This window comes from Photinus pyralis, unplaced genomic scaffold, assembly GCF_008802855.1.
Source record: "Photinus pyralis isolate 1611_PpyrPB1 unplaced genomic scaffold, Ppyr1.3 Ppyr1.4_LG10, whole genome shotgun sequence".
Classification (NCBI taxonomy): Eukaryota; Metazoa; Arthropoda; class Insecta; order Coleoptera; family Lampyridae; genus Photinus; species Photinus pyralis.
Window position 1 is genome coordinate 18,294,531 of NW_022170250.1, and position 26,079 is coordinate 18,320,609.

The 26,079-nt window shown below is 44.0% G+C and overlaps 4 protein-coding genes across 6 annotated transcripts; 1 reads left to right on the top strand and 3 right to left on the bottom strand.

Annotated features, from left to right (window-relative positions):
• Window positions 1-250: 250 nt before the first annotated feature.
• Window positions 251-2,378, bottom strand: LOC116161328. 2 transcript variants are annotated; one of them, XM_031474649.1, is made up of 9 exons: window positions 1,947-2,378; window positions 1,715-1,893; window positions 1,499-1,673; window positions 1,273-1,455; window positions 1,067-1,226; window positions 927-1,018; window positions 757-877; window positions 489-708; window positions 251-437 (listed from the first exon to the last, which is right to left on the bottom strand). In XM_031474649.1, exons 1-9 carry the CDS (start codon window positions 2,295-2,297, stop codon window positions 254-256), a joined length of 1,665 nt encoding a protein of 554 aa, XP_031330509.1. In that variant the 5' UTR covers window positions 2,298-2,378; the 3' UTR covers window positions 251-253. The 2 variants fall into 2 exon arrangements, with proteins under 2 accessions (XP_031330509.1, XP_031330507.1); XM_031474647.1 differs by having other exon boundaries at window positions 1,715-1,905.
• LOC116162406 lies at window positions 2,306-8,238 on the top strand. Its single transcript, XM_031476021.1, has 11 exons — window positions 2,306-2,476; window positions 2,530-2,790; window positions 6,555-6,745; window positions 6,791-6,965; window positions 7,016-7,198; window positions 7,246-7,396; window positions 7,443-7,534; window positions 7,587-7,707; window positions 7,754-7,860; window positions 7,908-8,011; window positions 8,055-8,238. The coding sequence occupies exons 1-11, from the start codon at window positions 2,387-2,389 to the stop codon at window positions 8,236-8,238; spliced, it is 1,659 nt and encodes a 552-aa protein (XP_031331881.1). The 5' UTR covers window positions 2,306-2,386.
• LOC116161324 (glutamate receptor ionotropic, kainate 2-like) lies at window positions 8,230-13,966 on the bottom strand. The gene is made up of 11 exons (XM_031474642.1): window positions 13,819-13,966; window positions 13,270-13,771; window positions 13,081-13,222; window positions 12,872-13,036; window positions 10,877-11,029; window positions 10,611-10,828; window positions 10,270-10,562; window positions 9,949-10,225; window positions 8,838-9,384; window positions 8,544-8,696; window positions 8,230-8,497 (listed from the first exon to the last, which is right to left on the bottom strand). Exons 1-11 carry the CDS (start codon window positions 13,895-13,897, stop codon window positions 8,276-8,278), a joined length of 2,751 nt encoding a protein of 916 aa, XP_031330502.1. The 5' UTR covers window positions 13,898-13,966; the 3' UTR covers window positions 8,230-8,275.
• A 4,165-nt stretch (window positions 13,967-18,131) lies between these two features.
• On the bottom strand, window positions 18,132-23,345 carry LOC116161327 (ABC transporter G family member 20-like). Of its 2 annotated transcripts, XM_031474645.1 has the most exons (8): window positions 23,297-23,345; window positions 20,379-20,506; window positions 19,820-20,336; window positions 19,312-19,776; window positions 19,087-19,264; window positions 18,922-19,037; window positions 18,803-18,873; window positions 18,132-18,758 (listed from the first exon to the last, which is right to left on the bottom strand). In XM_031474645.1, exons 2-8 carry the CDS (start codon window positions 20,501-20,503, stop codon window positions 18,191-18,193), a joined length of 2,040 nt encoding a protein of 679 aa, XP_031330505.1. In that variant the 5' UTR covers window positions 20,504-20,506; window positions 23,297-23,345; the 3' UTR covers window positions 18,132-18,190. The 2 variants fall into 2 exon arrangements, with proteins under 2 accessions (XP_031330505.1, XP_031330506.1); XM_031474646.1 differs by lacking the exon at window positions 23,297-23,345 and having other exon boundaries at window positions 20,379-20,816.
• Between the last annotated feature and the right edge of the window lie 2,734 nt (window positions 23,346-26,079).

Sequence of the window (26,079 nt, forward strand, 5' to 3'; positions counted from 1 at the left end):
AGAAAGTTGATATTCTCTGAAAGAACCTTATCCCAGAACGCCGAAAAAGCATACAACTATTCCCGAAAATGCTTAGAAATCTTCCAAGGTGAAGAACAATATTTTGGTTAGACAAAGAGGACTTTGTAAGAGGCCTAGAAAGCTCCAAAGCATTTAAAATCCCTGAAAATTGTAGCAGACTCTCCAATGTTCTTTCCATGGTTCGAAAAGGGCTCAGAAAAATCCACTTAAAAGATAATTTATTCGCGTCTTTCTACTGTAGCCGCTTTTGTATAATTTGACGCGACTTCGGGAGGTGGCACGCCGACACGTTGTGGAGCTTCTCCAAACCGTCGGGCAACGCCAACCTCAGACTCAGCTTATCCGCCACCTCGTCACGAGTTAGCGCGTATTGGAGGGTGTCAATAACGTCACTGACCAACTCACGATCGGTGCATCTGAAACGAGACCCCAGTCAGCGTGTTCCACCAACTACGCCACACCATTACAATGGACAAGGATTTGTGGGAATAATATCCTGGATCGCCGAGTTAGGAGGTGCCGAAATAGTGCTGTCGATAACTTCCTGTTCTGCTTTTGCGGTTTTCTTCTGTAAGGGAACGGTGGTGATTTGCCTAAAGTAGACGTTCGCCAACAGGTTAATGACCGTGCCCTCGAGAACCTCCACGAAGCAGAACACGTTGTGATCGTTCACGCTGCCGAAGTCATCTAGAAAGAGGAACTGAGAAGGCAAGCGTAAAAATGCGATCGTCATACGCAGGAGTTGCATAAACGGCTCTTTGCTGCACTTGCAAATCTGGAAGAGCCTCCCGATCCCAACGTACAAGCTTTTCAGCGTGGAGTTGGTTGCGTTCAACTGTCGACTGGATTCGTCGGCCTATTAAATGGAACACTAAGGGCAGGTGGAGGGTGAGAAGGAGACGTACCTCCTTCTTCGCCTTAGCCAACGCACCGCGCAGCTCCTTGATCCCTTCCTTCTGTCGCACGACGAATCCCTGCGAGATTTGCCATTGCTGATCTAATTGCCTAAGCGTTGTCAAACATTGTCAATGCGTCCACAACCTACCAATTTCCTTCTGTTTGTCCATAACCCGCTCGGTTATCACCTCCATCTGTGATTGGAGCTCGTTGACGTAATTGAAAGTGGAAATGTTGCGCTCCTCTGAGTCGACGTAGATCTGGATGACCTTTCCGGTTTCCGTCTGCGGGTTAATCCTGGTGTAAGCCTAAGGGGAGGTGATTAGTTGACGATTCGAACGAGAAGCTGACCACCTTGATTTCGTTTATGATTGCTTTGTGCTTCGATAAGCAATCGTCTAGTAGCTTTCGCTTGGCCTCCCGCTCCCGGATGGTCTTCTCCTCCAAGTTGGACATATTTCGAAATTGACCTTTTATCGCCATAAACTCTTCCAGCAGTCGCTCATTGTCCATTTTTTTGCGCAGCGAAGTCATCTCCTGTTAAGTGAGGGATCAGGATCGTTCAAATGAGGGGACGTACCGAGACGTGCAGCCTCAAATCGTCTAGGGCGCGTTTTCTCAAAGCGTTTAACCTGGTGATCCACTCATCTCGTTGGTCATAGGCGATGGTTGCTTGCTCGAAGATATCCATCATGAGCTTCTTCCCATTGCTCAAGTTTGTAATGTAGCCCTCCCATAGTTTGTTGAAGTTCATCCTACGTGTCAGCTTATAAGTTAGTCTTACACCAAGCCTAACCTTTCAATCAGCATGTGGTCGATTTCCTCCCGAAGATCGCGATTTTCTGTCACCACCGTGCAGCATTGCTTAATAACGGAATCCAGTTTACTTTCAAGTACCTCCAACGTTTTTTTACCAGCTAGGCATCTTTCCACCTGGGCCAACTCAGTAGGCACCTGACTTTTCAGGTCGTTAACCTTCTTGGTCACCTACAAAAGACTAGGAAACTGCTCGGACGAAGAATAGGTACCTTAACGATTTCCGCGTCCACCTCCCTTAGAGACTTCCCCTTCCCTGCCACGGCGTCGGCCAAACCCTCACGATCGCGAATCAGAGCGACTATGTTCGAAATAACCCCGGTCACCTCCCTCTTCTTGCTATCGGAGCAAGCAACGAAAGTGTCCGCCAGCAACTCGGCGTGTTCGCGGTCCAAATTGTCGAGAATGGACCTTTCGGGCTCAGGCTGCGCGCCCGAGTGATAAAAGCTGACCTCGCGATCCAAAATCCGCTGCTGGCGAATGCTTTGGCTTAACTCGAGCTCCAGGCGCAAGTCCATCTCGTACCTTCGTTCGGGCGTTAAATTTAATTTCGCGTCGTTCATCCCGATAATCCCCTTCGCGAATAAGAAAAAAAAACTCACTGACGGCTCGCGCTGACTTGACCTGTCAAAATTGTCACTTGCTCGCAGTCATGGTCAAAAAAGAGGTGGAACCTCAACCGATCGTCCAGCTTCAAGCGAAGCTCCAGCAGGAATCGGAGTTGGGCCGCGTCGAACGTCAGGTACGTGGCGGAGGCGCGGACGATTGCGGTTAACCCTCATTTCCGGATTTCAGCAAAGGAACCTGGCGACGGAATGCGCGGCGCTCAGCGGCGGGAAAAGGCTGGCGAAACAGCGGAAGGTCGTCGACATCCTCAACCACGAAAATTACAACATCCTGAACGATCTGTACGTCGCGACCGGCGGACCTAAGAAGCTCATCGATTCCCGCCATAATAAACAGCTGACGGGGCTGTTGAAGGAGAACGACGTCTTCGAGAGGCAAATTAAGCAAATGCGATTGAGCGAGATAGAGATCGATGAGCAAATACAGCTGGTAATTACTCCTCCAGAGGTGCTCTTTTTTCCAAAGGTTTTCAAGATTTTCCATGAGACTCTCGTCTTTTAAGACATTCAAGTATCCTAAATAACCAAATAAGATTGTTAAGACTCCCAGGCCACCACGTTCTAAAGGTCATCACCCACGTCTCACAAGCCTCTTCAGTTTTCAAGCTTCAAGCACTTAATTCTGGGTTTCAAATCGAAAACCACACTTCCTCTCCGCACCTCTCATTCTTAAAAAGCTATTGGTTTTTAAGACAGCATCTCCAAGGTTTTTAATGGACCTTCGTTGCAATTCTACCTTTTAACAGGCCTTGAGGACCCTTGAATAGTCCGGGGGTTTTAACTAGAAACATTGTTTATGCCTTTTGGCCACATTTGGTCATGGGATTGAGTGCGCCCGAAAGGACTCAAGGAGTCTTACAAATGCGTTCCGGACCACAAAACCTTTCCGGGGATATGTTGGTTCTTCTAAGGGAGAGGGGAGGTCCTGCTTAAAGCACTAGAAATTTTTATGTCGTTCTAGCGCCTGTCGTAAGCACTTCACCACCTTTTCAGAGCTTTCTAGGTCTCATCAGAAACCCCTAGGTTTTAGCCCTCATTTTGGAACCTTGGAGCTTCGCCTACTTGTAAAAGGGGAAATATAAGGCAAAACAAGGACAAAAGAGCCTCTATCAAGCACTTAGCAGACTCCCTCCTAAATATGTTGAGCCTCTCTTTCGTCTCACTTAACGCCGAGCGAGCCAAAGGCAAATTCGAGACCAACCTAGGCAGAGTAAAATTCTAGTAGGGATAATCTACTGCCTATGTTTGCGCCGAACTCGTCACGGGTTTTCACGTAAACCGAGGCAGAGTAGAGGTAACACCAACACCAATAACACTTTTATTCTGCCTAGGTTTTTGTAGAACTCGCCTTCGGCTCGCTCAGCAATGGTTTTCAAATTATAACCTTTGCATGCCTTCGCCTCGGTCGGGATAAAAATTTGCCTCTTATAAAACCTCCACGCTGAAGTGAGCCGAAGGCGTGCAAACCTAGGCAAAGTAAAAGTCTGCTGAGGTAAGTCAGACTTCTACTCTGACTAGGTTTGTGCCGACCTCGTTTTCGGCTCGCTCGAGACTACGTTTCAAGTAAATTTGCACAAACCTAAGCATAGTAGGGGTCTGACTTACCCCATCAAACTGTTTTTCAGTCCAGGTTTGGCTGGTTTTGTCACATTTGCATGCCTTCAACTCGTTAGGTACTAAAATAGGCATGTTATAAAACTTCCACGATAAAGTTATAGCTGTAGAGCCAGTGCCAAGCGAACCGAAGGCGACTACGGCACACTCCTAGGCAGAATAAAGGTCTAATGGGGCAAGTCAGACCTCTACTTTGTTTTCGAGAAAATTCTCACAAACGTGGGTATAGTAGGGGTCTGAGTCACCCCATTAGGCCTTAGGCTCGTTTGACACTGGTTTTATAACTATCCCCTTCGCATGACGGTTCGTTCGGTCTGTTGTTGAACTTCCACGCTTGAAGGCTCATTCGGAACAAACCTAGGCAGTATAAAGATATGTTGGGGTAAGTCAGACTCGGCCTAGGTTTGTGCCGAATTCACTTTCGACTCGCTTTGAACTAGTTTTCACATACCTAGGAAGAGTAGGGGCCTGACCTTCCTCATCAGATTTGTACCCTGTTTGGGTTTGTATTGAACTCGCCTCGGCCTAGGTTCGTTATTAAACTTCTACGCAAAGGCAACAGTTTTTAATCCAGTGCCTAGTGGTACAAACCTAGGTAGAAGTAGGTTTATAGGGGAGAACTAGGCTCAGTTCAAGGTCGCTGGTGGTGACCATGGGAGGCAGGACAAGGTGGCGTGTCACGTGGCTGTGACCTTGGAAAGTAGGCCGCGGTAAAGTTCAAGGGGCAAGTTGTAGCGGTCGTATTTCATTTTTTGGGGTGTCAAATAAAATTTACAAGATCAATGGCCTCAATTGATGTGGTGTTAAAGTACATTTTCAAGCGCATACAAGGTCACTGGCCTTAAGGTTTTAAATTAAAAGTTCTAGGTCATCCAAGGTCAATGACCTTATTTGTGGTGTCAAAATACATGTTCAATATCATCCAAGGTCAATGGATCCATTTTTTGTGTTGTCAAATTACAATTTCAATGGCATACAAGGTCAATGACTGCATTTATGCATTCACGCCATACATGTTCAAGGCCACCCGAGCTCATTGTCCCATTTTTTGTAGTGTATTAAAATAGTGCCGAGCGAGCCAAAGGCTGATTCGGAACGCACGTAGGCAGTGTAAAGATATGATGGGGTAAGTCCGACTCTGCCTAGGTTTGTGCCGAACTCACTTTCGATTCGCTTTGAACTAGTTTTCACATACCTAGGAAGAGTAGGGGTCTGACTTTCCTAATCAGATTTGTACTCTGTTGGGGTTGTACTGAACTCGCCTTGGGCCTAGGTTCGTTATTAAACTTCTACGCAAAGGCAACAGTTTTTAAGTCAGTGTGCCTAGTGGCATAGGGTGGTATAGGGACGAACCTGGCTCAGTTCAAGGTCTCTCGCCACCTGGTGGTGACCATGGGAGGCAGGACAAGGTGGCGTGTCACGTGGCTGTGACCTTGGAAAGTAGGCCGCCGTAAAGCTCAAGGGACAAGCTGTAGGGGTGGTATTTCATTTTTTGGGGTGTCAAACTAAATTTACAAGATCAATGGCCTCAATTGACGTGGTGCTAAATTACATTTTCAAGCGCATACAAGGTCATTGGCCTTATGGTTTTAAATGAAAAGTTTGAGATCATCCAAGGTCAATGACCCTAATTGTGGTGTCAATTTACATTTTCAATGTCAACTAAAGTCAATGACCTTACTTGTGGTGTCAACATAAATGATCAATATTATCCAAGGTCAATGGATCCACTTTTAGGGTTGTCAAATTACCATTTCAATGACATACAAGGTCAATGACTGCATTTATTCACTCACGCCATACATTTTCAAGGCCACCCGAGCTCATTGACCCATTTTTTTGTAGTGTTAAATTGCATTTTCAAGGTGGTCCGATGTCATTGGCCCCATCAATTTTCAAGGTCATGCAAGGTCGTTGACCGCCGTTTGTTGTGGCGTCAAATTACATTTTCAAGGTCATCCGATGTCATTGACCCCATACATTTTCGGGGTTATCCGAGGTCAACGATCCTTGTTTGTAGTGTCGAATTACATTTCCAATGTCATCCGAGGTCATTGACCCCGTAAAATTTCAAGGTCATCCCAGTTTTGTGGTGGCAAATTATGTTTTCAAGGGCATCCGAAGTCATTGAGAAAAGTCTGAATCATTAATTTTTCCGCTCCCTTAAAACTGGAACTGAGCTCTACGACAGCTCAAGACGCATTGAAAATTCACCGATCCCCCCTCCCGTTAAATATGGTTAGTACTTTTCCAAGTCGCGTTACTTCATTTATCAACAATAGGATGTGACTCAGCTATACTGTACTTATCTCTCATGAACCTGAGCTAATCTGGGGTTAATCTGGGACCTCAATTTGATCACCACATTATAAAACAATGGGAAACATTTCAAGGTTCTTCTAGAGAAGGCCGTGAAAACCTTTTGAGCCTTTACAAGGTCGGGTGCCCGTTTTCAGATTCGTTCCTCTAAGGATTTCCACAGCCCCTAGGTCATTTTTTTGGAGCTTTAGGCGCTCCCTGAAACTTTATAACATTCCAGAGTGGTTTCGAGGTGCCAACTAAAGGTATACCTTCTTATAGACGAAAAAGAAGGTTATAGAAGCCCAGAGTAAGGTGACCACGGACGCCGAACACATGAAGAGGGTCCTAGAGGGACAGAAGACCTTGGCGACTCTGGAAAACAAGCTCGACACCTTCGTTAAGCAGACTTGCGCGATTAACGACGAGAATCACAGGCTGAGAGACGAGATCGATCACTACCTCTTTGAAAGGTACAGCTGTAGACCTTAGGGCGCGTCATTTATATTCTGTTCCAGGAATACCTTTAACAAGGCGTGGTATGGTAACATCGCAACCCTGGCGAAGGGCAAAAAGATTATGATGGACCTCATCGAGCAGGCGACGATCTCCTACGATCGACGCGACGAGACCGTCGCGGTATTGCACGCGCTCAGAGAGAAATGTCACATGGACCTTGTGGTGCAGACCGAGGTATGAGTTTTGAGATTCACTAGCGCTTGCTGAGCACGTTGTTCGTGCAGGAGATGGCCTCGTTGCAAAGGATAAAGGACCACGAGTCGAAGCTCGCCAAGTTTATGGACGTTAAGGGACAGAAGAGGTGCATGAGGGATCTGCTTGACAGGAAGGAGACGAGACGGGATGAGCGGCATAATGCTTTGCAGAATCAGCTTGTCAGAAACGAGGAGATTTTAAATCGGGTTTGGGTAAGTGTGTTCCATCCTCAAGCCTCGCATTAACCTGGGGCTCTTAGAAAATGTCGGGTACCGCTCGAATTAACGATTTTGTAGCGGCCTACACTCAGAGAGAGTTTGAGAACTACACCACGTTCAATCTGATCGCGGCCTTGCACTTTGAGTGCGAAACTTTGAACGACTCCATCATACGTCTTAAGGATGACATTAGTAATGGCTCAGTGCTAGAGATACGTCTAACTGAATTCTGTTCTAGCGACGCAAGCCAATATTAACAGCGCTAGAGCTCAGATGCAGCTGAGCAACTTGAAGAAGTACAAAGAAACGTTGCAAAATCTCAACAAGGAGGTGAGATCTCGCTAGGGTGCTTCGGTGAAGCTTCATGGTGACATTTTTGTAGTTTAATAACGAGCTAAACTCAAACAAACGAATCGAAAAGATTCTAGAGCGACTCTTTGATGGAATACTCAAACTGTTTACGCTTTGCAAGTGTGATCTGACCCCATTTGCAACGCTGCTGGGTGAGCCTTCAGCAGTCTTGGTGCAATACTAAGGAATCTCTTCCAGGCGAAAACGCTGGAGTGAACAGGTACAATGTTTCCCTGTTTCTTCAAATATTGGACGGCCAAGTTAACGACTTGCTCCTAAAGTCGTTCTTCAAACAGAAAACGCAGGTATAACGCTGCGAGCTCCTTCTATCGTTAATTTCTCGAATTGGCAGCCTAAGGTCAAAGGGAAAGCACCAGTTACGACAGTAAGAGAAGATGTACGCCCCCACCGCGTCAACCCCATCCAGAAGGTTGTACCAACTAACCCCTGTCCACTGTACGTACACTCGCGCTTTCTCTCTCTAACCACTCGATCGTAGGTGTGTCGAGAAAGAGCAAGTAAGTGACGTGATAGACTTGCTTCAGTTTGTGCACTCGAGAGGCGAGGCGGAGGTGAAACTGGCGAATAGGCTGAAGCTCCCCGACGGCCTGGATAGGTTGCACAACGTCTCCGCGTGCAATTTACCCCAATCCCGTGCAATAATACAGAGAAGATACCAATGACTTAAGTGTATTTGAATAAAACGCTCTAATTTTGAGGTTAACTCAGTGTTGAGCCGCTGCGATTGGTGCTGATCCGTGGTAAAATCTGCAAGTTGAAGATTGACCCCTGCGTCTCGAAGACCTTGTCGTCCGGGTCCTCGTTTTGATCTGCCTCCGGCGGAGACGCCGGTTCTTTGACTTCCGCGCGCACCGCCTTCTGCGTCACCCAAAAGTTGACGGCGAACTTCAGCTCGCTCTTGAGCACCGTCCAGTAGCTGACCTGAAACCAATTTTTTGGATCATCGTTCCCGTTTCAGGCGACTCACCCCCTCCTGCGTGGCGATGCTCCTAACGTTCCACAGGAATTCGGCCACGGCAATGCAAAAGGAGACAGTTATTCCAAAACCCAGTACCAAGAAGACACCGCCGACGTTGGCCAGCTTCAGACCTTCGTCTTTCTTCTCGTCAGTCTCCTCGATCTGCAATACAATGTTTTTTTAAGATCCTCACGAGAAGGTCTCTGCTAGGGGTCAAGGACAGGAGAGACGTGGTTCCATTGAGGGAGTTCAGAAATTTTGAAGGCAGTTTGGATTTCACTGACTCAGAAAACTGTCGATTACCTCACAAGGTTCCTTCTTAATCAAATCCTTCCACCACTTCTTCTTGAGGGTCTGCAGCGCGCCGCTCTCCTGATACTTCAAAATGGCGCTATTAATCTCGCCTCGGTAAGGAGCGTCGATCGGCATCGCTATTCCGTAACCTTTGGAGTCGAGCCAGTCGCCGATTTCGGCCAGCTCGCACTGCTTACTTATCTCGTACTCCATTGAGGCGCTCTCCATGAAAAACGCGTACTCCTGATTCTTATTCAGCACCTTCCGCACGCCCTCGTTGTTCTTCCCGACGAACGTCGACGGCTTAAATCCGCTCATTTTGTTCCACACCGCCTGGTACTTGGAGTAATTTGACTCCTTGAAGAACTCGTACGTGCTGCCGTTGATGAGAGTGCCAAATTTGATCTTATTTTGCGCCACTAAGTCGTCGACGCTATTGATCGATACGCCCAGACGCTCCTTGGAGAGGTACGCGGCCAGGTTGGCGGTGTAGGAGCTGGTCATCAGCAGCGAGAAGAACCACCACATAGATACGGCCATTCTTGACGATATTCCCCTGCAAGGATTATGTCATTATGGGGCTAGCATACAAAAAACCAAGAAGTGGGCCACTGTAAGCCGGTTCAGGGCAGGGTTTTTAACTACAGAGGTTTCTGGATAATTGCTGATAACGGTGCGTCGTGCCTTCCGACACCTCGTAGGAATTGTAGCCCGATCTGGAAACTGTTTGAAATTATGGATTCTACAGGCCACATTCTATAAGAAAATATTTTTTTCCGGTCGATCTGAGACAATTTTTTTTTCGAGCCAAAAAAAAGGCAGTGTATAACCTTCATTTTTTACCAAAAATCGACTGCACCAAAATTTCTCGGGAAAAAACTTTTTCTTATTAATTTTGGTGCGTAGAATCCAAAACGATTCGTACTTTTTCGATTAGACGTCTCAATCAAAAGTTGTGGGCAAAAAACCAATCTCGGCAAAAAATGAGATGAAAGTTATTAGTAGAACGAATGAAGAAGGCCGTTGAAACCGATTAGCAACCATTTTGGAGGAGCATTTGTAAAATTGAAAAAAGTGGGGGTTAGGTGTTCGGCGAAAACAACCACGACCGCATACTCACTTGGGCAGAATGTCACAACCTTGCGTCATAATGGACCCCATCGTCAGCCACAATGCGTTCCCCAAATTCCAAGCGTTCTCGAGCTCCGTCGGATTCTCCTCGCACGGGTGAGGGTTCTCCCAGTCGCCGGGTGCCATTCGCGCTATCAGGTAAAGTACGACAGACACTCCTAGATAGGCGGTGGCGGTGTACATCCACACGTCCTGCGCCAACGGGTCGATGAACGCGAACATGTTCGGCTCCCCAGGCGTCGGCTTCTTGTACAAGATGCTAATGCCTAAAAGCTCCTTCAGAGAAACGTCGCCGTTTCCCCATACCTACCTAGTGTCATGAAAGGATTACTGAAGTCTACAGCTTGTCTGCGCTGGTGGGTAATGGTTAGGTCGCATATACCCAGCTGGGCGACGCCGTTGACGACATCGCCAACGACCCCGTTCCAAAGTCCCGAACTCTCGTCGTAGTTTCCGTTCGACTCCGTTATCGTGAAGACGTACGTAAAATTCAGCTCCCTAGCGATTAATTCGATCAAATCGACGGCGTAGCCTTCGTACCTGCTGGACAAGCTGTCGGAGGCGTGCGACGCGTTGAGCTCCATCAGGTAAGGGTCGACGATCCTAAAACTGAGAGTGCACCACGTTGCAAGACCACACGATCGGTTTTACTTGGAGGAGACGACGATCTTTTGCTTTTGCAAACTGCGCAGGACCATCTGTTGCCTCTGCTTCGCGCTGATGGTGATGTTCAAGCGGGTGCCGTTCGCCGGGCACCACGTCGCCTTCACCAGGTTGCTATTCAGCTCGATCAGCTGCAGGTTGAAGTTGGTTCGCCGGCCGAACTGGTCGAAGACGATCGGTCCGGTGATGGGCGCCGGTAAGCGATGCTGGAAGTCGAAGTGAGCGCATAAAAATTGAGAGCAAAAGTTGCGTACCTCCTTCATGTAGGCCGCGATCCTGTAGCCGCCTTCCCACGTGTCGGACTCCTCGCAGACCATGGCTCTTGGTGAGATAATTTCTGTTTTATTGAGGTGGTTCACCGCTTCCACGAGGAGATTGACGGCGTCGATCATTAGCGCCGAATCAGTCTGCAATCGACGAAGCAGTACGTCCACGCTCAGTTTATTTAACTCCCCCTCCCCCTCACCCGTCCATTTCTTATAATATTGGTGGGCAATACTTTTGTTTGGTTTAAGGTTAGTCACGAGGACAACATGCTGCCTTTTATGCACAGAACTTTATAAAAATTTACATTGCCCCCCCCCCCCCTCCTACTAATTCTCCAAGAACTTAATGGTTCAGTTCCATAAGATTAGACAAACCTCTCAAATAACTCCCAAAGAATAATTAACACCTTTGGGGAATAGGCCCTTAAGTCTTCAAAAACGTTTTTGATGATTTTTGGATTTAAAAGGTTCCAAAGACTAACAAACGCCCTTAAATCGGTTCTTGAAGTTATGATAAATCGGCGCCCACAAAAGCTTCCAGCGGCTCCTAAATCTCTTTGGTTTTATTGGCGATTTTTGCAGCCCTTTAAAAGCTTTTAAAGACTGTTCATCATTAAAAGCAGAGGGCAGTGTAGTTCTTGGTTACCTTATCACATGTTTTCTTCCGGTCGCAGATAAGAGTTACGCTTATCGCTAAAAATGAATTAATTTTGTAAACAGATGTTTGTCGCAGGTGCTCGTTTAGATAAGAGAATTTTATTAATTTTAACTAAAGAATTAGGAAGTGGAATCGTAGATGAGACAAGGGAGGGAAATGTGTAAGATAGAAGAGGAAGTGTGTTACCGTGGCCGTTGCCGTTTGCCTTTGGATTTAATTTGGGCGTAGAGTCTGGGTCCATTTGTTGGGGCCGTGCTTCCGGATTCTCAGTTTTCGGACGTACTGAAGACAGTCAGTTTATTTAATAAAGAAGTGATTTGTTGTTGTTAAACATTGGGCTAGCTGGACAGGTGTTTCTTACATTACATTTTGGCACCCAACCTGGGGCACATTTTGAAAACTTTGAAAACCTTTAAAGACGTTTAGAGGTCCTCAAACTCAATAAATATCTTTAATTGACTTAAAGGTTTTTTTATACATTTTTGGAAGGCCCTTAAAGCTCAAATTGATTCTCTTACTTAGAGATACTTAGAGTGCGGGGGTTGTAATTTTCGTAATACAGTGAACATTCTCATTTCTACGGTAGATTATGTTTAAATAATGTATAAACAACCCTTAAACTGCCCTTGAATAATAAATTTCCGTATGTTTTAAGCTTGCCTAATATTTTAAGTAATTCAAACTATAACTTCCAGCATACATAGAGTGCGGGGGTTGTAAATTTCGTAATACAGTTAACATTGTTATTTCGTTGATAGATTATGTTTAAATAATGTATAAACAACCCTTAAACTGCCCTTGAATCGTTGAATCGTCGCGTTCATTTTTTGTGTAAATGTTTGCTCAATTCATGTTGATGACTTGGCACTAAATTCATAAATTTTGATCATTCTTTTAAACATGTGGAAGTTTGAGGTGTGTATGGACTTGTTGTTTGTAAATTAACCTCGAATGGACGGTCACGGGGGTGGTAAAATAATAACTGTAACCACATTCGTTACGACACCTTATGGCGGGACTGTTCTCGAATCTTAACTGTAAGCTGGGAAATCCCTTACGAGGGCCTTTGAGAGCCTTTAAAAGTCTTTAAAGACCTCAAGGCTTACAAAAGTCATGAAGAGCTTAGTTCTTAAAGCTAAACCTTCTTAAATGCCCCTCAAAAAATATTAAATAGCCGCCCATTAGGTTATTTAATATTTCTGAGAACTGTTTTCAAAGAACCTCGAGGTTTAAATACTCCCAGAGACCCAGAAAAGTCCGTGTCACTTTTTCCACTATGGAACCGCGTACCCAAGTTACCAATTTTTGAAGGGAGGTAGCCTTACCCGAACCGTCTCCGGCGTCGTCGTCACCTGTCGATTGCTCCTCATCTCGCCCACCTCCCAGCTCTTCAGGTGCCTCACCAACTGTTCATTGGACGGATCGAACAATCGCACCATCGTGATGTTGGCGCTCGTGTCCAGCACGGAATAGTCCACGGTGTGGGCATCCTACAAGTTTGGCTTAGCGTACGAGTGGAACTTCACTAACCTACCAGTGAGGTGAGAAGGTAACTCGTGGGGTAGGTAAGCAGCCCCACCTCCTTGGCCTGCTGCAGCATGTTGATGATCTCGTCGGTGTCGCAATCCAAAATGATCTTCGTTATTCCGGACATCTTGAGCAGCTTAAACATCGGCCTAAACTTCGATTATGCATGCGTCTGCCCTAAATCGTTGAGACTCACCGATTGTCCGCGTTTTGCGCGACTTGGCGGACGGTGACCGGGTTGTCCGTGCTTTCGGGAATCTTGAGAACGCCCTGGAGGCGGATGAGTCCCTCGTCGCGCTGGTACGCGATCGCGTAGCTCTTCCAATTCATGTGCTTGACGATCGTGGCGAAGCCCTCGGCGAGGAGGTCCGCGGCCGGGTAGAAGTTTAGGGCGATTATCGGCGGGTAGTTGGTGGACGGCTGCCACGAGGTCTGAATGTGGGGTATCTCCAGCTTTTTGCAAATGGATTGCACCATGGCGCTGGTTTTCAGCGAGTCGGGGCCGAAGATCGCTATCAGCCTATTTTCGGTCTTGGTCATGTTGCAGACTATTTTGCTGGAGGCGAAGGTGTTCCCTTGGGGAAGCCTCCTCGTGATTGTGTTGTACGAGGTGCCCTCCCCACTGTACAGGCTGTGCCATTGAGCGGCATACTTGAAGGCGAGCTCCACGTCCGTGTCGTCCTTCGTAAAAAGCGCACCTGAAAATTTTTCGTTAAGGCCCACTCTCACGCTTTCGTCCACTCACCGATCGTGAACTTATTTTCGTAAAACTGCCTTTGCGCGTAGAGCAATGGAGGCATCAGCAGTAAGACGAGGCGCAGCATCACTTCCAGCCAAGATCCTCTCGATTACTGCTTTCATAATCAGCAAAAATATGCGTACCTCCTAAAATTACTAGCTAATTAATTTTATGTTTGTGCGTGTCTGCGACCTCTTGAAAATTTGCCAAATAAAGTACAGTCGGTTAAAAATAATGCAGACGTCTAAAATTGGATTCGAACACGTCGCTTTTAATGAGCTTCGGAGCGCTCCGCTTTTATTGCATTCTAGCCTTCTTCGACGTACTTAAAGTCCTCGTCTAAACTTTTTTTTAATGCACCAGGAGATATCCACCTTTGGGGGCGGAGGGGTTCGGGCGAGATAGAGATTTCGTGAAAGAACAACCACTCTTGCCAGTGATCTCCTTACACATAACTTTAGAGGAGTGCCGAGCCTCACCTAACCTCTCCTTGGCTACGGGCCTCAATCGCTTCTAAACAATCAATCAATCAATCTTTATTAGACTCCAGCTTGGTAAAACTCCAACATTTCCACCTCCGTACAGTTCCATGGCGTGTGTTCTATGTCTTCTTCTTCCTCGCCGCATATTCTACATTTCCTTTCTTCTTCTTGTCTCCATTTTTCTTTCCCCCTCTTTTCATTTCCGCATCACTCTCTAGCTGCATTCTTTTCCTTCCCTATTCTTCCCATGATTGCTATGATCCATATCTTTCTCTTTCCCACTACTATCCCTCCTCCTTGCCCCTGTCTAGATACGTTTTCCATGTCTCTTAAGTAGAGGTAAAATAAGGTTGGGTTAAGTGGGCATCGATGTCTTGGTTCTTTACATGTCTCAAACACATCAAACTCCTCTTCTATTCTTTCCCTCAATCTTGCCTCTCCATATACCTCGTTAATGATTCTGTCTTTTAACTTCTTGTCAATTTCTCAATCTGTTATACTTTTTCCATTCCCACTCTGCAATCTGACTGCAGTCGATCGTTCCCCTCCCTATTTGGGTTCCCTCCAACATCCTTTTCTCTTCCATTTCCCTTTCTAGTCTTTCGTTCAGTATCATTGCATAGATTCTGTACTATTCTATATTATAACAATTCCCCTATAATTTCCCACACAATCTTTTCCCCCTTTTGAAGATCGGCACTATTATCCCCTCCTTCCATTCTTCGGGTAACGCCCCTCCTTTCCATACCTTGTTTACTAGATCTGCGGCGCAAGTCCAAGCCTCGTTATCTATCTCGTTTCTCCTTATCGCCTTCCCTTTCTTCGGTTTTTAATTGCTGCTCGATCTTCTCTCTTGCTATCTCGTCTCCTTCGACCTCTTCCAATAGTATCCTCTTTTTCCTACTTTCTTTGTAGCACGTTGATCAAATGTTGTTTTCATTCCTCCCACTTGTTCAATTTTACTTTTTTCCTCTGTTTACCAAATCATTCTCTGGATTTATTTGCCTGATTTGGTCCTCGCATTCTTTCTGTTTCTCCATTTTTTTTTACTTTGTACTTCTTTTTCTGTTCTCTCACCTCTTTTCCTCTATTCCTTCTCATCTTTCTTTCTCCATAATTTCTCTATATCTATTTCTCTCTTCTGGGCACTCTTTGTATCGCCACTTTTTCTGCCCCCTCTCCTTCAGTTGTTTGATTTCACATTATTGCTTTTTTAATACTCTCCTTTATATTGTCCAACTCTATCTTTCTGTATTCCCTCCAATTTCTTCTCCGTGTTCATCTAGTCTTTTCAATTATTATTGATCGTCTTATCTTCCCTTTTAGACTTAATACCATCGGCTGATGATCCGATTCTATCCCTGTTCTATTTCTTTGTTTCACTCTCTATTTCCTGATTTTCTATTTTTTGTTTCTCCTTCCATATATGCTCACTTTCCTTTAATTTCTGTTCTGGCATTAAAGTCACCTCAAAATAAAAACCCCTCCTCCTCCCTTTCATCTACCATATCTTCTATTGCATTTTTTTAAGTCCTTCATTCCCTCTCTGTTGTATATCGTTATCACTTTTCTCATTCTCCACTTCTACTCGTCTAAATGTATTCCTTCCTCCTCTTTCGTTTTCTCCCCCCATTCCCCTTTCCCTTCTTTACTCCTGTTAAATAGAATCTCTAAGGATTATCGTGATATGAACGCTCTACAAGGATTTAGAAATTACCTAAGTGATCCTGGAAACAGCTTGATTGCTATGAAACTCACTTGAAAAGGAACCTTTTGCAGACCTTTAACCTTGTACATTCGCTTAGATAATTGGCGACCCTCATAAACGCTTAAAAATTAATTAATTAATTATTAAATTAAATACTTATTGAAAGGACAAAATCCTCGTAAAGGCTCTGATACATTTAGAAGTCTAGCTATGCTTTTAGAAACTATTGGAGACCCTTTACAGACCCCTTTAAAGACGTATTAATGGTTCTTACGGATGTTACCGGATGTTACCGGATGTTACGGATTTTACGGATGTTACGGATGTTACGGATATTACGGATATTACGGATGTTACAGATGTTACGGATGTTACGGATGTTACGAGTGTTACGGGTGTTACGGATGTTACGGATGTTACGGATGTTACAGATGTTACGGATGTTACGGATGTTACGGATGTTACGGATTTTACGGATATTACGGATGTTACGGATGTTACGGATGTTACGAGTGTTACGGGTGTTACGGATGTTACGGATGTTACGGATGTTACAGATGTTACGGATGTTACGGATGTTACGGATCTTACGGATGATACGGATGTTACGGATGTTACGGATGTTACAGATGTTACAGATGTTACAGATGTTACAGATGTTACAGATGTTACAGATATTACAGATGTTACAGATGTTACAGATGTTACAGATGTTACAGATGTTACAGATGTTACAGATGTTACAGATGTTACAGATGTTACAGATGTTACAGATGTTACAGATGTTACAGATGTTACAGATGTTACAGATGTTACAGATGTTACAGATGTTACAGATGTTACAGATGTTACAGATGTTACAGATGTTACATATGTTACAGATGTTACAGATATTACAGATGTTACAGATGTTACAGATGTTACAGGTGATCTAGAAATCACTTAGAAGGCTTGACCTTCTCCTAAACTTCTTTTGGTTTTTCATCGATTTTGCCCTTCTGCTTCTTTGCTAGTTTTTCTGGATTTGTGTAGTTGCAAAGACTGAAGAATTCAAAGCGACCGAAGGATATTGAGCTTCCCCAATGCCTCTTTGCGTATCTGTGATGTTGATACGGTTTGTAAAAGACACGAATTTTTAAAAAGCACATGATAGATCAGGTGGGAGTTCATATGTTTTGTCACTGCTCGCGTTTCTGGGATCCTGTTACGTGCGTGAAAAGATACATTTGTGTGAATAGAACATGACACGTTAGAAGGTATCGGTTAATAGATTTTGAAGCTACGTTTTCCTAAACAGAATGTTGTGTCAAAAGGCCATAATAAGTAAGAAGTTCTTCTGACACCTTGATAGATTCATTAAGATACGCTGCTCTTACATTTGTTGCCCATCTTTAGAACCTCCTTGGCTTTAGGGTATGTCCCCGAAAACTGGAGAAAGGTAAGAGTTGTATACCTACCTAAACCGGGACATCGAAAATATGACATGACGAAGAATTACAGGCCCATCAACCTATTTGTTTCTTGTAAAAACGGCGGCGATGCACACTTAAGGAAAGGGGGCACTAGTCCTCAGACTACTACATCCATTCCAACATCCTTATAGGTCTGTTATGTCCACGATGACGGCGTTTCATAGCCTCCTGTAAAAATTTCTATCTACACCAAATTTCGACGACAGAAAGAAACATGTTATGCCGTTCCTATAACAACGATATAATAAAAGAAAGTTGCAGTGTATTTTTCATCGACTGGAATATAACGCATCTAATCACAGACTCTTATCTAGATCGCGAGTACGAACTTGTAAACCTAGATCTTTGACCTGACGAAAGATTGTGAGCGCTATGAATAAACGAGAACTCATTTAACCTGAAATGAGCTGTATTTTCTTCCACTGTCCACACTGTTGGAGTATGTGCTTGACTCGAAAAGGAACTGCAGTTACCAAAAAACCCTGACCTTGTCCTAGGGTAATTTGTTCATCACGCAGGAATTGCTCGATTTCTATGACATTTTAGTACTGACTAAAAGATATTTTAAAATTTACCAGTTGAGTCCGTCCTGTTTCGTAGCAGGTACCCATGTTGTCCGAGTTAAAAGTATTCTGCACAATCGGATAAACACACGTGTTTGGCTGTATATGTATTTGATTTCTGTATTTGCTCCAGATGGCCCATTAATTGACTATCTACCTTTGCTTATAACGCATAGTAAAGGCACATACAATTAAACAAATTATTATCCATACGAAACAGTTCACAAATCCTAAATAGACGCTTGGATTTGTCCATCCCCATCCCCTGTTGAGTATGCTGTTGATAGAATGCGCCGCATGCGAGACCGGGAGATACCATGCCGCTTCCTGTAGGACCACATGCATCCCCTCTCGCGGCCACAACGTACCACTCAACAGAATGGCGGGAGTCATACAGCCGGATATGAGATGCATGACTGAACTTTCCACTTGCAAAATGCTAGCGATGGCGTATCCAAAGCACATCCCACAGAAACTGTTGGCGAGTACCAAGCTCGCTGTTGTTATCAGCGATCCATGCGAGGATAACCCGAACACGCAGAACGCGACGACCAGCATCGCAGCGTTCTGGCCCAGAACCAAGCAGAAGTCGGTGATGAGGTGCGAAACCAGGATCTCGCCGTGTCCGACGCCCATTGCAAAAATTCGATCGTAGGTGCGTTCACTTTTTTCGATCAAAATGGAGGTGGAGGTCACCATCGAGGCCACGAAGAAGGCGGTCCTGTAACAAATTTTGAAGATCTCTGTGGCGGACCATCGGCTTACATCAAAAAGAACGCCGGCGCACCGTTCGTGGTCAGCTCCACCTGCTTGCCTCCGTAAACGGGATCCTTCCACTGCAGATCAACGAATTAGAACTACTCGAGCAGTTTGTCGCTACCGACCTGGATTGGCAAATCCATCAGTTTCGTTGAAACGTTGCAGCTGCTGAGGTAGAGCCCAATGAAGTCGCTAAACGCCTCGGTCGTGAACCTTTGGACGTAGGCCGCGATGTCCTTCGCTGCAAAGCGGATAGTTACTTACTCCTCGTAACCGACGTGGGGACTTACCCAAAAAATCCCTGTACACTCGAATGATCGCATTGTCGTAACGCCACTCCATGATCGGGGTCCAAGTCATGATTTTCTCCCTCAAAGTGCGACTGTAATTGCGCTCGATTACGAGGAGTGCGTGAAGTTTGCCACTTGCCAAAAGACTGAGACCTTCGCCTTCCGTTGACAGATGGCGCTAGAACTTGGGTCATCACTCACCCACCGGACTTGTGGTCCACTTACCAGGTGAGCACCTCGATTGAGTAGCCCGACGTAATTGCAGCTGAGCGAATTACTATAGCAGTCTGGAGGAGAGCAGCTGGTGGTGTTCGTCTCGTAGTTGGCGACACCCACGGTGATGCTTTTGGGATCGTGACCGTAGACTAGAAAGAATATTGCTACAGACATCGAGGTGCTCAAGACCGTGAAGGTGAGCAAGGTGAGATTCCGGGACATCGCCACGAACTGTTTCCAAACCAGAGCTCGCACCTTCTGCCAGCTCGACGCGGAGTTCGTTTCCAACGCGCATCCAAACCCCGCATCATTCATCGCTTCCTCTGTAAACCTGTAAACGAGTCGCTTCCTAGAATCATTCTGCTGCCGACTCAATTCTAGAAAGGCTTCCTCTAAGGTGTTTACATTAAACTGCTTCAGGAGCGTTAGTGGAGGTGCCTCGACCACCACGTATCCCTTTCGCATGAATCCCACCTGAAATTTTAGACTAGAACCGCCATCCCACGGGACGACTCACCATATGCGCCTGGCGTGCTTCCTCGATGTAGTGCGTGGTTAAAAGTATGGTGCAACTGTCGACCTGCGCCAGGTTGAGTAGGTACTGCCAAACTGATTCCCTGAGAAGCGGATCCAAGCCGACCGTTGGCTCATCCAGTATCAGCACTTCCGGGCTGTAAAGCAAGACGACAGCGAAGGATATCCGTCTCTGTTCTCCGCCGCTAAAGGCAGAAATATACTTGTCCACATTGTTAATCTGCAGCAGGCCGGCTAGCTTCCCCAAGCTGCGCGAGATGTCCTCGGTAGACAAGCCGGCGATCCACCCGAAGTACTTCATGGTCTCCCGCACTGTCAGCTCTTGGTACAAGGCGTTCTCCTGCGGCATGTAGCCTACCCGGGGTCCTGGCGAGGCCGATCCCGTTTGTCCTGGCACCGTGCCTAGCACCCGCATTTCTCCAGAGGCGAGCCTCCTGTTACCAACAAGACAGCTGAGTAGGGTCGTTTTCCCCGAACCGCTGGCGCCTAAAAGGGCATAACTGATCTGAGAGTTGAATTAGGAGTTCGAGACCCAAACTTACATGTTTCCTTTGGGTACGGTCAGATCAAGGAGATCGAGTACTTGCGACGATCCATAGCTCTTGCACGCCCTTCGGAGTATAATTGCACAATCTTTGCGGTGGTTTGTTTCGCTGCAGAACAGCATTGCCTAGAAACAGATTAGGCGCTCAGAAATAATTTTGTCACAAAAGGGGTCGTGGCAGCAAAAATAGTTTCTTGGACCTATCCTTGTGAAATGCGTACTGTGTAATCCAGAATTTTGAACAAAGATTTCTGTGATCCTGATGCGTAACTTAAGGAAAAAGTGTCAGGAGATCATTACTTCTTGAAAAATTTCCTCAACATTCTGTGATACGGGTACAATACCCTTTAAAGTAAAATAGAATACACCAGGAGAACATAATATATTGCATATTTTGTGATTACGTGGTCCTAATGGAATACCTTCAAATGCCAAATTCTTTTAAAGAAAACATAATTTGAGTCAAAAACCTCTCCATTTTTTAGCAACTCTGTGATATTAATTTCAAAACGAAAATTTGTATCCGGAGAGCATGAGACGTAGGGAGGCGCCAAGTCTTTGGTTTTTTGTTGTCTTAAAACATTGCTCTTAAGAAAGAAAAGATGTATTAGGAGGGAATAGTACGTTATTAAATGAAAGGTGATATCATCACACCTCTTTACATTTATGTGATCCTGATAAACGTGTACTTGTCAAATAGCAACAAACTTATAAGGTTTTTAAATTTTTACTGAGACGTTTTTCACGACAAAATTCGTATTTCCTATCTCGTACAGATTCTTTATTTCAGTCCAGTTCAGTAAATTAGCTTTCAAAACTTAACTTAAAAATCTGGTATCCCGATTCACCAGATTTCTGAGCTGTTCAGTTTCATCCGTTCCCCTGATTCCTCGAGTTTTGTTCCTTCCTCCGAATTCCAGGTATCTCAATTATAGGATCCAAACCGGCTTGGGGGATTACATACAACACAGCCAAAAAGGAGATTCAGTGAAAACTTGTTAATGGCGCAGGTATTCTTGAAGGGTAGACAATACCGGGGAGCACAATAGAGCAAAAGGTTGCAGTGCAGGAACCGACCACATCTAGCACTATAATGTTAAGATTTTTTCAATCAATTGTTTCAATCGATCGCTTGTTGCGCGTTATGTGTATCTTGACCCTAGTGCCTATTTTTCTTTCAGCTTATTTGATTGATTTAAGCTGAATAAATAAAATTGATCAAGGCTGCTGAGATTTCTCAAATTTAGTGAAGATTTCCTTAGTACCTGTGACTAATTGAGCTATTGTAATAAAATAAAATAAAAATATAGGTACCAGAAAAACATGAGATAAACTAAGCACATCATTCCTAACTGATTGAATCTAGTTTTTTTAACACGTAATTTAAATTACAATTACCAAAACAAAATAAACAAAACAATTATTGAAACAAAATCAAACATTAAAAAAATAATTCTGATACACGTACAGGGTGTCCCGTAGTTATTGTAGGTGCCAAAGCCACAAATCTCCTCAAAAATGGACTATGGAAACAGTTTAAACAAGAGCTTCTGCACCCCTATGTCATGGGAGAAGAAGGAATGGAATCGCTTTCGCCGCGTTATATCGTGCAGGTTGCACTCAGCTGGTCTGAGGAGGAAGAAAGATATATAATGACCCCGGGTGGTAAAGGAAGTCTATATTTCGGATGAGGTAAATCACCTACAGGCATCCAAGGAAGGGTTGCTGACCTTTAAGAAGCTCGAGACGGTTACGGTACATGGCCGAGACAGAGGAGAAACCAGGAGGGTGCTTCAACTGCGGAGAACTGGGGCACCTAAGGGATAAATGTTAAAGTAAGAAAAATGCTATTTGTGTGAAGTAGAAAGCCATTCTCCCTGGAGTGTGTCATGCCCCAAAATCAAGAATGCCATAAGGAATGCGGAACAAGGTAGAAGGGTCAGCGTATGTCTACCACCTAAGACGCACGATGAAAGTTTTCTTGATAGACTCGATTATTTAGGAAAAGAAATGAAAACACTAAGCTGGCACAAAGTGGTCGTGGAATTAGACTTCAACGCTACCTCCCCGATGCGGGGCTCGAGGGAAATCTACAGGCGTAGGTCATAGATTGCGCTAGAATTTCGCCTAATCAATACGGGACGCACTCCCACATTCGGGCGCAGAAAACGGGAATCGTCGATTAGGAAGTGCTTTCAAACGCTGGGGTACCACAGGGCTCCGTGCTTTGTCCCGTGTTATGGAAAGTCGCGTAAGAATGTTGTAGAATTGAATGATCTTGTAAAACGTGGAAAACCTGTCAAATTTGACAGATCTCATAAAAAGATGCATCTGTCAAATAATATGGTTTACGGAAGGACAATGATAAAGCATTATGCGGGTCACTCTGTAATTGGGCGTAAGCCTGTTGAGGGCCTAGAACAAGAGGGACAATAAATAAATAAATAAATAAATAAATAAATAAATAAATAAATAAATAAATAAATAAATAAATAAATAAATAAATAAATAAATAAATAAATAAATAATCCGAAATATGCAAAGAATGCAAAGAATCAGAAGAAACCAGAAGACCCGAAAAAATCGCAGATAAACCGAAGAAACCGAAAGGCAGGAGCGAAGAAAACTGGCAAACTTTATAGAAACCTGACGATCTGGCCTCTTGAGGAAACCTGCGAACTCGAATGACAAGTGAAACGTGATTAAATTCCTATTTCTAAATGAAGAACCAAAAAATCTGAACAAATTCGGAGGATCCCAAGAATCTAAAGGAATCGAAGGATTCGGTAAATTTCAAGAAACCTAAGAACCGACAGAATCTGAAATACTAGCGGATTCGGAGGAAACTGACTAACTGATATAGTGAAATAATCTCAGAAATAATGAATCTCACTGAAAATATGGCAAAACTCTTACCTTGTAAGTTTCTTGCAATTGGATAAGTACACGTGCAGTCTAATCGTTAAGTATCGTAGAATATTCAAACCCAGTCCAGTAGAGTGCAATACTACGATATTGGATAATCACTTTTCGGGCCATAAAATTGTTGTGTACTATCTTTGAACGTGATTCAAACCATTTTCCAACTTGATCGTAAATCTCCGTTGGTTGGTTAATTGATGTTATGCAATTACATTAATCTCCCTTTAACTATTTATTTTTACCCTTGAGTAAAGTCTTTGGAGCATCTTTCAATAGGACAGACTTTTTAAAACCCAGCTACTCTAAGGAAAGAGTAAAGTACTTAGAGACCTTAATAAGCCCTTAAAGACTAATAGAAGATATAGATCTTAAAATCTCATCGGCTTTGGAGCTGAGTGGTAGAGCGTTGCGCTACAAAACCGAAGGTCGGGCGTTCGAACCTTAGCTGAGGTAGAAATTTTTCATCTGTGGCAGAGATGGGAATTTCCTTAGATCAGTTTCGAGCATTCTGCCGGCTACTCCGAATTAGGTTTTCCTGCAGTTTTCCTAATTCGTAAGTTGAATACCGGAGTAGTATAGAACAACTTAAGACCTTCTGCAAGGGCACCTCTAAAAAGCATTATGCGGGTCATTCTGTAATTGGGCGTAAGCCTGTTGAGGGCCTAGAACAAGAGGGACAATAAATAAATAAACGCTCTTGCAGATTTTCAAGGAGATCTTGATAGTCCTTGAGAATTTTTGAGGGTTATTGAATTGAGTAAAGGCTTCGGTAGTGTAACAGTCTTTAAAAGGCTCTTGGAAACACTTTGGGTGGTAGCTGATTTTTGAAGGTTCCCACAGGCTCTCAAAAGCTTACAATAGTCTTCATAAGTCTTCTGGAGGTGTTTAGTTTCCAACAAACTTCAGAAGGCATCAGACGAGCTCTCTTTACACGTTAGGGTACTCCATTTGTCTCTTTGAGAAAATCTAAAGGTCGTCAAGGAACATGAGCCTTTAAGAAAATGTTTTATTGCTGTTTAATAAACAGCCTTCATGGTTCACCAAATGTTTTCTCCCCAGCAAATTTTAGTGACAGTGACAGCTAATAGTTTCTAAAAGTGTTTAATATCCGAACCTTGACGGGCTTTTAAGGACCTGGCCTGAGATATAGCCTTTGTGAATCTGTTTTAAAAGTCTCTAACAGTTTAAAATTGCTTACAAGAGATACAAAGGTTTATCAAAGGCCCTCTAAGCTTTTAGACTCTCTTTAAAGGTTGAACTGAAAGCCTCTTTCGTGAGATTTGAGAGCTTTTAATGACCTTAAGTGCTTTTAAGGGTCAAGCCTAAAGGAGTAATTTTTGAAGGGTCTTCAAGACGATTTTGCGACCTTTAAAGATATTTAATTTTGAATTGAATTGAAAAAGGCCTTTAGGAGTTGCTTAAAATACTATAGGGCCTTCTAAATGTTCTTGTCTTTTAACTATTTCGAGTTGTAATTGTCTATAAGCACATAAATTTAAAAATTTGAGAGTCACCACGTGGTTTCAACGACCACTAACAGGACCTTTAAAGACTTTAGGGGTCGCTACGTGGTTTCAAAAACCCCTGAAGGTCTGTGGGGGAATTTCAGCCCTTACTGGATCTTAAAAACCCTTAAAATCTAAACACTCACAAAAGCGTTTAAAATCTCAGGGAAGAATAATATAAAGGCCTCTTGAAAAGGTTTTTAAAGGCTCTAAAAGAGATTTTTAAAACCTTTAATGGATATTCAAGGGTTTTTAATAGTCTTTGTAAAACGTGTCCGTGAAAAGGGTCTTGTAATGTGTAGTTACTTTGCAGATATGCTATTAACAAACGTGACCCAGTATGGGAGTGCCCTCTGGTTTTAATTTGTGGTACTCCACTTTGCTCCAGTCGAAGACGTAGGTTTTAGCTTTTTCATGCTCGTGTTGAAGTTTCCCTGTTAATACCCAAAATCATTCGGATCTGAATGCAACAGAGCGCTTTGTTAAACAGTTGGATTAATTGGACAGTGTTGCATTTTTGGTACATTTCGATGTCAATTTTGCTTATCTAACTTCGTTTTTTACTTGCTACCTTCGTTTCAGAGATCTATTTTGCTTTAATGTTATTTTATTTTTATTCGAGTACTGCTATCTTAGTCTATTTCCAAGTTTTTTACGATGTGCGCGTTATTTCGGCGTAAGTGGGGGCGCGGGACACGTTCCTTCGCATCTGTCTACTAACTGATCTGCTGTGGCGGCTCATTTTCCGAGATAGATTTTCAGCTTCCTAGCTTGACTAGGTAGCTACTACGATTGCCATTTTATGCACATGTCAAAATTCATCAAATGTAGATCATTTTACTCAAGCTTTAGAATAAATTTTTTTTATGTATGTGTTGCTATGTGCCCCACGTTGGGCGCCAGAAATTAATGCTATGTGCAATGGTAAACGGTCACTAAGCGACCCATAAAACATTTGTTCAAAAATGTTGTTAAGTGCTATATCTTCGAACGTGATACAAACCATATTTAAACTTGCTCGAGATAAATCTCCGTTTGTGACGTCTGATTGTCTGCCCGTATTCAGATTAAATTATTCAAATTTGATCTACAGGCTGTTTAGAGTACAAAAAGCTTTTGGGAAGGTACCTAGGTGTTTCCAAATGCGCCATAAATACATCTTTGCACTCTTGCGTGAACAGAACCGTACTTAACTATTTTCCCATGAGTTCATAAGACGATTTAATTATTTCACAGATAGTGTAATCTGCAAGGTGCATTGTCCCCCATTAG

Coding starts and splice junctions, on each gene's coding strand:
- LOC116161328 (XM_031474647.1), bottom strand. CDS start 2,297: ATGAACGACGCGAAATTAAATTTAACGCCCGAACGAAGGTACGAGATG. Junction 1,456..1,498: donor ATTTGAGGCTGCACGTCTCG/GTACGTCCCCTC, acceptor CTCACTTAACAG/GAGATGACTTCGCTGCGCAA. Junction 1,019..1,066: donor GGACAAACAGAAGGAAATTG/GTAGGTTGTGGA, acceptor TTAGGCAATTAG/ATCAGCAATGGCAAATCTCG.
- LOC116162406 (XM_031476021.1), top strand. CDS start 2,387: ATGGTCAAAAAAGAGGTGGAACCTCAACCGATCGTCCAGCTTCAAGCG. Junction 2,477..2,529: donor TGGGCCGCGTCGAACGTCAG/GTACGTGGCGGA, acceptor TCCGGATTTCAG/CAAAGGAACCTGGCGACGGA. Junction 8,012..8,054: donor CCAACTAACCCCTGTCCACT/GTACGTACACTC, acceptor ACTCGATCGTAG/GTGTGTCGAGAAAGAGCAAG.
- LOC116161324 (XM_031474642.1), bottom strand. CDS start 13,897: ATGCTGCGCCTCGTCTTACTGCTGATGCCTCCATTGCTCTACGCGCAA. Junction 10,829..10,876: donor TCGCGGCCTACATGAAGGAG/GTACGCAACTTT, acceptor TTCGACTTCCAG/CATCGCTTACCGGCGCCCAT. Junction 9,385..9,948: donor GGTTGTGACATTCTGCCCAA/GTGAGTATGCGG, acceptor TAATCCTTGCAG/GGGAATATCGTCAAGAATGG.
- LOC116161327 (XM_031474645.1), bottom strand. CDS start 20,503: ATGCTGTTCTGCAGCGAAACAAACCACCGCAAAGATTGTGCAATTATA. Junction 20,337..20,378: donor ACCGTACCCAAAGGAAACAT/GTAAGTTTGGGT, acceptor CTCTCAGATCAG/TTATGCCCTTTTAGGCGCCA. Junction 19,265..19,311: donor TCAATCGAGGTGCTCACCTG/GTAAGTGGACCA, acceptor CCCAAGTTCTAG/CGCCATCTGTCAACGGAAGG.